Raw genomic sequence first — 11,994 nt, forward strand, 5'->3', positions numbered from 1 at the left:
GTTTATCAGGAGTACACAATCTGTGGGCTCTAGAAACTAAACTACGAATCCAGGAGATCTTATGGTTCCATGGAGCAAAGCTATTATAATGGACATATTGACCTGTATGTGGAAGGCATTTTAACACCAACGTACATTTCAAATCTTTTTACCCCATAGGCCCTACGCTACTACCCGTAGTTTCCGGTCATATAACAAAATCCTACTCACCACTCCAAGAACACGGTCATTAAATGGTGACAGAGCTTTTGCGTCAATCGCGTAAAAACCTTAGAAATAATATAAAATTTTGCAGCTCTCTTTTAACATACAAAACACTCCTCAAAATTCTTATCTTTGAATTAGCATTTAATTAGTGTAAAACGATTTGCTCTGGTATAATTAAGTAGCCATTATTAGGTATTGAAAAATAATTTTTAAAATGATAAATGTAAAAAAAAAATGATTTGGAATAAAAAGAAAAATAACAGTAAGTAGTTTGTAAGCAACGAAAAGGAAAAGAAAGGTATCGTAAGGAAGTATAAGAAAGGAAAGGAAATAAAGTAAGACAAAGCATGCAAAGGAAATGCAAAGGAAAAGAGAAAGATACATGAAGGGGATGAAGAAGGACAAATAATAGAAAGGAAAGGGGGAAAATTGTTAAAATTGAAAAGGAAAAAGAGACGAAAAGAAATATATAGAATATCTCTCTTGAAGAAAAAAGAGAAAAAAGAAGAGAAAGGTAACTAAAACAAAGAAAATGTAAAAGAACGTAAAGAAAGCAACAAAAAAAAACGGCACTGTAATGAAAGTATTAGAATGAGAATGAAAATGTCAGAAAGAAAAAACAAGAAGGGAGAAAAATATTGAAATGAAATTATAAAACAAATGAAAGTTTAAAAAGAAATAAGGAAGAAAACGAAAGATTGAAATGGAATAAGAAAGAAAACAAAATATTAAAAAATGATAAAGAAAGAAAAACAAATGATGAAAAAGAAAACAATAAAAAATATACTACATAGAAAGGAAACAAAAGGCAGAAAATGTAGCCTCACTGTTTTGCTTTTCCAGTAAATCAGTATATTAATTTTGTATACTTTTTCCTTTTGCCAAGAGCCACTGTGCCTTAAATAGCACGCTAAATAATAGCGCATTATTAGTGCTGTTTTATTATTATTATTATTATTATTATTATTATTATTATTATTATTATTATTATTATTATTAATTATTATTCTTATTATTATTATTATTAATAATGATAATAATAATAATAATAATAATAATAATAATTATTATTATTATTATTTATTATTATTATTATTATTATTATTATTATTATTATTAGTATGGTCACATTATTAAGAAGACACAACAATAATTGTTACTTAACCAATATCCTGAGGCGCGTGGAACGGAGAGAGTAGAGAAAACAGTAGAACTTATACATACTGTTTGTGGTGCTGAACTAATAATAATAATTCAAATAATAAAACATTAAATAGTTAAACCGTTATTAAATTTTTTAATATTAATATTTTATTATTATTGTTATGATTATTAATTATTATTATTACTATTATTATTATTATTATTATTATTATTTATTATTATTTTTTATAATAAAATTTGTATATTAAGATTTTTGAATTAAACCTATTTCTACCTTACTATTATTAGTGATTTTAAATTTAATTTTGACAATGGCGATACTATTTCAGGACCATCAAAGGAAGTACAGTTTGAGTCAATAGAGAATCAAAGAAATGATATCTTACTCAAATGGGACGTAAGTATGAAATTACTTAATAGCTAGGTTCACATTCAGAATTTAACGTGATCTAGTGGATCATTTTATGCCAGTCACTTTATGTGAACCAACCATAATCAAATAACGTGCTCAGCTTAATCACCTTATTGTGATCTAGTGGAGCATGTTGATTCATCATGATTAACCTTGGTTAACGTGATAAATTAATTCATGAGATTGAATTCAACCGATCAGCCTTTAGTTTATTAAACAGGTCCCAACCTCATTGGTTGTGCTTCTGGTAGATCTTAACCTCATTGGTTGTGCTTCTGGTAGTTTTCATGCAACACTGTATGCATTAGCATAAACAGATCATGATGATGGTTTCTATATGAACGGTTTTCTCTAACATGCTAAAGTTATCATGATGAATAGATCATGATAAATTTATCACGATAGTATGCGAACGTACCTATTGTGAGTTAATCTTGTACCTGTTAAAGTGTCATCAAGTTACATTATTAAACAGTAGATCAGCATTTAACTTGATCTAGTGGGTCATGATCAAGCCAGTCACTTTATGTGAATCAAATAACGTGCTCAGCTTGATCACCTTATCATGATCTAGTGGAGCATGTTGATTCATCATGATTAAACTTGGTTATCATGATAAATTAATTCATGAGATCGAATTCAACCAATCAGCTTTCAGTTTATTAAACAGGTCCCAACCTGATTGGTTGTGCTTTTGGTAGATTTCATGCAACACTGCCCACATTAGCTAAAATAGATCATGATGATGGTTTCTATATTTTCTCTAACATGCTAAAGTTATCATGTCGAATTATAGATCATGATAAGTTTATCACAATAATTTATGTGAACGTGCTTATTATCACAAGAATGTGTAGATTAAAACCGACTTCAATATTATCGTTATAGATCATAAGTACTCACTATTATCTAGTTTGTTTTTTAAACATATTAATATGCCATAGTGTCATCTCTTGAAATAATTTTATAGGTTGTTCCTAAAGAGAGTCAAAATGGTAAAATGTTGGGCTACAAAATATATGTCAACAATGAAAGCTATGCTAAAGTCGATGTCAATTATACACAGTATTTGCTCAAAGGTACTTATTAAAATGACAGTATATGTTTTCATGTGTGAAAAGAAAAACAAAAATGTGCTGGCCTAACACAACGGTGTGACATAGGATCCTGGTTCGATCGACCAGCATTTATTTAATATCTTCTTGGTATTCTTTTTACTAGCCTATGCTTAGATTAATTGCTAGGCCTACCTATCACCCACCTCATGTGATTTGGCTGAAACAATAATTGTCACTGCTAAACAATAATTATCATTACTAAAATTCGTAGTAAAAATATCACAATTAATTTATCATTCTGGGCTCCATGGTTAAACAAATAGTTTTACCAAAAAATACCGAATCTAGATTTTCCACTTTTATTGGATGTGATAGAGGGCGTGCACACAAGCGTGTCCGATGACAATTATACAATACTAAATATATCACATGAAGACGAGAAATTGTAAAGAATACTCGATTAATATTATAATATAGACAATGATGACCATGCTTATAATATGTCACCCTCGTTATCAAATCTCTCATATTTTATAATCTTGATTTTTGTGCTGTATGATTATCTTTATTATATATTTTATTCTATATATTCATATATTTTGACATTTTTATATCAAGGAATCGGTTATGAAAGTTGGTACAACATTTGCATCACGGCCTTCAACAGCGCAGGTGAAAGTCCATTTAACTGCCAATCAGTGGAATTGATATACACACCAACACCAACATATGAAGGTAGGCCTATTTCTAATTATAATATGAATCATTGAAAAGTAATATACGATATAATATAATATTGCTCGCTCACTGTTCAATATTAATACATGGAGCCAATAAGACGCCAGAAGCTCTCAATCAAAGTATTGGTTAAAACAAAAAAAAAAAAAAAAAAAAAAAAAAAAACGAAAAGAAAAAAAAAAAAAAAAAAAAAAAAAAAAGCGATTAGGAAGATTTAGTTTCTTTCACCTAATGAAAATGTGTTGTTCGCCGACGATATATTTCCATATTGATGCTCAGGGCGCATCGACAATACAATGCACTTCAAATGTACACTTAGGCTTAACCTAATATATTAACATAATTATTTTTTAATTAATAATTTAAAACTTTCAAATCGACGTGATATTCATCAAATTAAAAATGAGCAGAAAAAAGGGAGGGACTAGCCTCCGATAACGAAAACAGCGTCACTGTTACTCCGGTTGGATGCACGCAGGCATTCCGTTTGGCAACATGCTGGGCTCCGGTAGTTTTACTGATCTCTATTTTAATGGCTGGATTGTGCATTGACTGGTTTTAATGAAGCCACTGACGATATGTTGAGGAGTCCACAACGTCACAAAACATCATCACAGCAAAAAACATTTAAACCGGCACAATAGTCAACAACGCAACGGCGCTGTCTACCCCCCCCCTCCAAATAATTGAATAATTCATTTAAAACGATCAAAAACAGATTGAAGTAAAATATAGTTTTCACTGATTTACAGACGGTTCTACAAAAAACAAATAAATAAATAAAATTTAACCAACCAATGAGTCATGTGAAGGAATACAGCAAATGCGCTCACTGTCTGTTAATTGACAGTGATTTTATTCTCATAAAAATGTTTAATTGTAAAAGAGTAATTTAACAACTGTGTCTAAAAGTCCAAAAAAATTGACTCCGAGAAAAACGTTTAGATCTGTATCCTTCATACAACTGCTACAAACTTTGTAGCAATTGTAGGCCAAAAATCTCTGATAGTCGGTCGAGTGTTAGTGTAGTCGACACAGTGAAAATTGAACAATTGAGCAATTGAACAACACGTTGTCATAGGCCTATAACTATGTACTCAAATAACCAGATTCAGTATTACTCTGCTTTTTAAAAATACTTCTAAAGACCATGCTGTACATAAGCTGTGCCTAGTCATAAGGATATTATTACAATTATAATCCAATAATTTGTACATTGTGTTGACTACCAAGGCCTCCAGTATTTAAGAGATTTTGGCTTAACGCCGTAGCATTCGTCCTCGCATAAGCACTGTAGCTTACTTGATACACCACTGAACTCTGTTTCGCGAGGAGGGAGATTAGGTATCCATATTCATATCTATCAGTTCACCTAACTGACCTAAAAAGAAAATGGTGCTTGATGATTAGGTAGAAGCGCCACAGAGGTGACGCCAGCGGGGAAGGGTAGGCCTATGGAGCCCAGGGCCCCCGTCGGAAAGAGTTGTTTGAGAAAACCCACAAATAGTCGGGAATAAAAAAATGTATAGGGCTCTATATATTGTTTACATATTGGTACCCTTAAATCGATTAAATAAGCATTTGAGACCCAAAAATTGTCATATTTTCGGGGCCTCTGGAACACTTTCGAGAGGTTTTGAGCGACGCCCGAGTACGCCGAATTTTTTCGTTGGGGACATCGCCCCCCCCCCCCCCCCCCCCCCCCCCCCCCCATATACCGCCAGCTGGAAAAATAAGTTAATTTGAGGTGCTTTAACTATGTGACCGTTATTTGCTTTTATTGTGTAAGGGGAAAGTATTTAAGGGGATCTTCCCCTTGCAAAATATACATCTATCTCTCGATTTGGAGGATGTACAGATCTTGAATTTAAAATGTGAGACATGGGCCACGATGCGTCTCGTCACAGCATAAATATGAACTCTTTAAAAAATCCTGGTGAGAGGGCTGAGTCTATGTGAAACACATGCTCTAGGGTATATCGGAGAAACAGTGAGTATGCGCACTTATTAAATGAGTTGTCGAGCATGTGCAGTTCCCAAACGATGTCTCATGAAATCATTGAGCATGCGCAACTGACAAACGGTACTAGCGAACGGGGTATGAAAGAGGGGTGTCCTTAAAGCTCAGACCACGAAAGCTAAGACCTAAGACCACGAGATATCAGACCCACTCGAAATATCAGACCCCGCAAATTAAGACCCTCAACTAAGTATGCCATGATTTTCAGACAATAATACCCTTTTCGAAAGCTAACATCAATATATAGAACTGACTAATCATGAAATAAACACCAGTAAGTATTATCGATACCAGCCGTGGAGTTATAGTTATTTTGATAATAATAACTCACGTACCAGCTTGGCCCCTATTTGCGACGTTTACTGGAGAAAACAAATACAGTACTGTACAAACAAACTGTTGTTAGTGTACAGGCTACTCCACAGAACCGTACGGTTTCGATAGCGGTTTCTAATGCACATCGTGCGAATATCTGATATATACTGTATTATGATTATTGATCGTTCTCGATAATAATAATTTTAATAATAATATTAATATTATTATTATTAATAATAATAATAATAATAATAATAATACTAATAATAAAAATAATAATAATAATAATAATAATAATAATAATAAAAATAATAATAACAATAATAATAATAATAATAATAATAATAATAATAATAATAATAATAATAATAATAATAATGATAATGATGATGATATAATAATAGGTCGATTTGTAAGGTGCAAATAAACAAGGTCTCTAAGCGACATGTCCAAGTCCTCTGGGGCGGATCCAGGGATTTTCTGACGGGGGGTGGGGGCACAATATGAGGTTCTCACCGGTTCTCTATTCTTTCATCTGCTGGATCGCCACTGAACTCATGGGTACAATTTTTCGTCTCTTTAACTCAAACTTTTCGGCTTGACTGACTCGGGGGGGGGGAGGAACGGCCCCCCCTCCAACCTTCGCTGGATCCGCCACATGTTCAATGCTTTTAGTAATTTTATCTTTTTTATATAATATTTTGAAACCGCCGTATAAAACAAAAAAGAAGCAAGTAAAGAAAGGTAAGGTGAATGTAAAAAGAACAAACTATCCTAAAAATATAAAGTGAGAACGATCGAGAACCATAATATCGGATACACTATTCGCACGATAGATGTGCATTAGAAACCGCTATCGAAAACGTACGGAAACCGTACCGTACGGTTCCGTGGAGTGGGAATAGCCGGTTTGTTTGTACTGTACTGCATTGTTTTCTCCAGTAAACGTCGCAAATAGGGGAATAGCTGGGGGGGGGGGGGGGGGGGGTGTTTTATGTTTATGATTAGTCAGTTCTTTACATTGACGTTAGCTTTCTAATAAATGTATTATTGTCTAGAAATCCTGGCATACTTCTTGGTCAACTGAACGTGATATTGCACCTTCCTTCCCAGGTGTTCCGTTAACATTTGCATTCTGGCTACGTTCAGCCCTAGTTCAGACTAGGTGGATAAACCCGGCTCAAGTCACCGGGTTTATTCACCTGCCAGTCTAAACTAGGTGGCTTATCTCAAGCCAGGCTGTGTTCCTATAGTAACTAGGCCTGGCGCGCCACCGTGTTTAACTTTTCTAAGCCGGGCTTCATTCGTTGCGGGGGGTCTTGAATTGTCTTCGGTCCCTCGCGGCGTACTCATTTTCACAAAGCATTTGCATCCCCTCTTGGAAAGAGGGAACTTAGAAAAATTGTCTCCATATCTTCGATAATTAAGCACCGTAATTTAGCTTAAACTTATGCATGGAGTAACTGGAGCACTTAAAATGTACAATAATCATTTCACTACCAGACAAACCCCGAACTTTATTCATGCATTACATAAATATTTTCACGTTGCTGTACTCCAACATCACTGGTGCATGGTATCAACCAACTGACTGTAGTCCATTTCCGGTCACACATTACTCTCCATAACGCAGCACCCCTAGTTCCGTCACCTCTGGGTCAAACAATTACAGAAGTATATTTTCACTTTACCATCGTATGTATTTGCAATCCAAAAAATGGATGGGTGGATGGATTTATTTGGGCTAAGAACGTTTACGCCTATGTTGGGTGTAGGGGTACGTTACCGTTCGCTCCCGGTATTCAACCCTCGATCCGGGGGCCAACGTCGGTTCGAACGCCAATGATTTTGATAAGATAAAAAAATAAATAAAATAAATCTTTTTTTCGGTCAATTTTTAGAATTTACAGAAAATTAAAAGAAAAAAAGTTTTTTTTTTTTTTTCTGTTAATAGAAACCCGAGCATGTAATTCTATTTTGACAACACTTCTTTGAAAGTGCCATTTAAGAGAATCTGGAGATGTCTGTTTTTAAAAATTGCTCACTTCAGTTCCAACCATAGTGGGGTTGAGGTAAATGTGGCCTCTTATCGGGGTATTGGACTCCTCGACAGGGAAGTTGTGGCGACTATACATTGTGTTTAACTACTTAGTATAGTGGATTTGTTTGATGATTATAAAGTAAAATTCCAATTTGTAGAGTAGGAGATTATGAGTTGAAGTTATTTTTATTTTTTTTTCTATCCCATAACCTTCTCCGTGCTACTGCATTCCCTCATTAAAAAAAACAAGGTCCATCATAGTTGATGTTAAAAAAATCTAAGGCTAATAGTAGGTACGGTATATTATTAAGAATAATATATAAAAGTACAAAATGTCGGCCCGCCGCTGGTCTCAACATATTTAAACTGGCCACTAGGGGTGGCGCTAGGATTTCTCCGATGAGGTGGGGGGGGGTTAGAGATCCCCAACGGGGAGGGGGGAGGGGCGATGTCCCCGACGATGTGGAATATATCCCAGACGAGAGCTAAGTAGGCGTGGTCGAGCGACGCTTAAAATGTTTCGAAAGTTGTCAAATGTAGAAGGCCCCCAAAACTTTGACAATTTAAGTGTTTCAAAGTTAATCAATTTTAGAGTCTACCAATATGTACAAAATACATAATTTATTTTCTCCCCGACGAATCACAGGGGCCCTGCCCCCGGACTTCTGCTGGCGGCTCCCCTGCTGGCCACCCCCACTATCTTAAAATGATTGAATACCTGGGACCAAAATGATGACAAGACCTTGGGCCCTATCAAAAATAATGTCTCCTACTTTGCCGCACCTAGTTGTAACTGACCAAGCAAACCTGGACCCACCATTCATATTCTCACATATTTATGTATTAAATAATAATAAAAAAAAAAAAAAAAAAAAAAAAAAAAAAAAAAAAAAAAAAAAACAGAAACTATCATAATTGTATTAATTTTATTATCATTATTATCGTTGTCTTTTTAACAGATTCTCAACCTAACTTAGAAGTAAGACTTGTTGGTGGAGGTAACAACAACGAAGGGCGAGTGGAAGTAACCGTTAATGGACGATCAGGTACGGTGTGCGATGATGGCTGGGATATAAACGACGCTCATGTTGTATGCAAAGCACTAGGCCTAGGTAGAGCAAGAGAGGCCGTCTCGAATGCCAGATTTGGACAAGGGTCGGGCGATATTCTTCTGGACGATGTTAGCTGCCGAGGTACAGAATCAAGTCTTAATGATTGCGTGAACAATGGAATAGGAGTGCACAACTGTGACCACAGCCAAGACGCTGGTGTCATCTGTGGTACGTAGCTGTGATCTCTGTTACTGTAAATATTAGTATTATTTGGGAAATATATTAACAGTTTTTACCGTTAGCGAATAAATAACTTGCTGTTTAATCATATGAAAATACTGTATACATACATAAATTTTACTTTCATTATGTAAATATTTACATTATAAAAGTCATAGATTAGGGATATCTATAAATATATATATATATATATATATATATATATATATATGTAGTATATATATACATGTATATATATGTATATATATATATATATATATGTATATATATAAATTGTGAAGATGTATCGCTTCTTTTTTAAATTTAAGATCAATGGATTATGATACCTGTAAACCATCAGTTCCATGTATTATGCAAATCTAAGGCGTTGACTCCATCAATCCGAAAAAAAAACCCAACAAAAACAAGTGATTAAAACTAAATTCACTGAATTATGTATGCTCTCCCTAACCTTATGAGTTCAGTATAATCTTGATTATTCTTACTACTGACTATTAGTATAGGAAAAAAATCTGAAAAAATGGCGTCAGGAGAAGTGGAATGTTAGAAGACATCATCAATGCCAGATGGCTTTATTGACACCTTCTGATCACTCCCAGCCGGGATGACACTTGCATCGGAACTTTATATTATGCAAATTATGGAGGTTTTTCAAAATGGCCGCCAAAAATAACTGAAATGTTCATATATTAAATCTGGTGTTCATATAATCTGGCAACAAAGTGCCAAAAAAGATTTTTCTTTTTTTAATGATGACATGTGAGGAGAAGATAAAATTCTGAAATTTGTCATATGTCCCGTTCATTTGAAAATTAGGGATAGAAGTATAGGGTTCGATATCTTTGTAACTAGTGGTCACTTGATTTTTGTTTTAAATAGATCAGATTATGCATGTTCTTATTAGCTTTAATGTAACATTTGCTTTAAAATTAACCGGAAATATCAGATTTCATTTATGACCCCATGTTTCCATATCTCCAAAACTATTGTCGTAGAGAATTAATTTTAGTCCCAAATTGGTCGAATGCATGTTTGTATTTACTGTAATACAACGAGGAGATTAAATTCTTAATATAAAACCTCGGTCATATGTCACGTTTTTATACAAATTAGATAAAATATGCAAATTAGGAGTAAAAATATGTGTTTCCATATAATAGTTGCACTGGTTGCAGAAGCTTTTCTCAGAACTTACATGTTACCACTATTTGTTCTAATTTAACCTTTGCTCCAGAAAATTACCAGAAACATCACATCTGAGCTACGTATTTATAATTTTCCTACAGTATATGAAGAATTGATTTTGATCTCAAATGGTATAACAACTTTAAATACATTCACTGTAATGAATAATTTTGTGAAAAAGTCACTTGAGTTGTATTAAGGTATTGACCTTTGACTCAGCAGGTCACATTGTATTTTCTTGTAACTTCTAAATGACTGATAAAACCTGATATTTGTATCCGAACATTGCATATGACCCACTTACTCCTTCCACTGATTATAGATATCTTATAATATCATCATAAACATACGTTAGGCTATGCTGTTATCAACTTGTTAAAGTAGGCCTACTTTAGAACCAAAGTTTTCTGACTTCATAAATAATCCACACTTAGCCATATTTATGTTATCTTAGCATGCCACATCTTCTTTCTGATGTTTTGTTTTTGCCCATAGTAAAATCTAATATGTAATAATAATAATTGTCAATTTTCATAGCGCATAATGTAAAATACCTGTGTGGTAAAAAATTATTAAAAGTTAACCTAACAAAAATAATGAGTAACAATCAAGAATAACGACAATAAAAATAAATATATAAAGTTAATAAACAAATAATTTTAAAATACAGAATTTTATTTCCTTTTTAAAAATAATTGTTAAATATTGTTTTCCTTAGTCGTATTTCCTTACTTACATTTTACTCTTTTCTCCATTTCATTTTCCCCCTTTTGCTTTATATTCTTTCCCGTCCCGTCTCTCTTTTCCTTTACTTCCCTGTAATAATATGTAATTTACCATCTAAAACGACTGTTAGTACCAGCAGAGACACAACCTCTATCCTATTACGTAATATGATATATGTATAGATATAGATATAAATTATGTATAGGCAGTTTATCAGTAAATGGACACGCTATTGTGACATTTTCGTGGAAAATATAATACAAAAGGATGTAGACCAAACTCAGTGGAACAAAAAATACGATATCAATGTTTTGAGAAAGGGTTGTGATAAGATAATCAAATTGTATTTCTAAATACACATTTTTGTATTTATGCCCCCCCCCCCAAAAAACATATTCCCTTAAACCGGTCGAACAGATTTTTTACATAAATTTGGATCAATGACCTTCAATAATGGCTGCAGTTAAAATAAAATGCAACATTACTGTGGTATTCTGACACCATGTGGTAATCACTGAATATATAGGCAGACACAGATTAATTAAACTCAAGTGATTTATTAACGTTTTCAAATATAGCAAATGTACACGGACTCCATGTTGTATGAAAAGCCCCGTATGCTTGCGGACTCGATAGAGGGCGCTATCATTATTTATTATCAACACAATTACCAATTTTTTTATCATGTATTTTCACCAATTGGATGAACATTGAAAAAAAAAAACCAAATAGATTTCCTTTTAGGAATATTGCACCAATTTTGAAATGTTACAACCATTACAAAAAACATCAAATTGCATATTTTTAAAATAAAAACTGGTTTTATTTTTCTC

The 11,994-nt window shown here is 33.5% G+C and overlaps 1 protein-coding gene across 3 annotated transcripts in view; it reads left to right on the forward strand.

Annotated features, from left to right (window-relative positions):
• Positions 1–11,994, forward strand: part of LOC117112473 — a 75,498-nt gene that overhangs the window by 51,147 nt on the left and 12,357 nt on the right. For all 3 annotated transcript variants that reach the window (XM_033255559.1, XM_033255560.1, XM_033255561.1), the window contains 4 exons: positions 1,701–1,768; positions 2,754–2,862; positions 3,460–3,576; positions 8,918–9,238. In XM_033255559.1, coding sequence (XP_033111450.1) covers positions 1,701–1,768; positions 2,754–2,862; positions 3,460–3,576; positions 8,918–9,238 — 615 coding nt within the window. The remainder of the gene's footprint in view (positions 1–1,700; positions 1,769–2,753; positions 2,863–3,459; positions 3,577–8,917; positions 9,239–11,994) is intronic.

Source organism: Anneissia japonica, unplaced genomic scaffold, assembly GCF_011630105.1.
Source record: "Anneissia japonica isolate Jap-2015-1 unplaced genomic scaffold, ASM1163010v1 scaffold3220_len204154_cov177, whole genome shotgun sequence".
Taxonomy (NCBI): Eukaryota; Metazoa; Echinodermata; class Crinoidea; order Comatulida; family Comatulidae; genus Anneissia; species Anneissia japonica.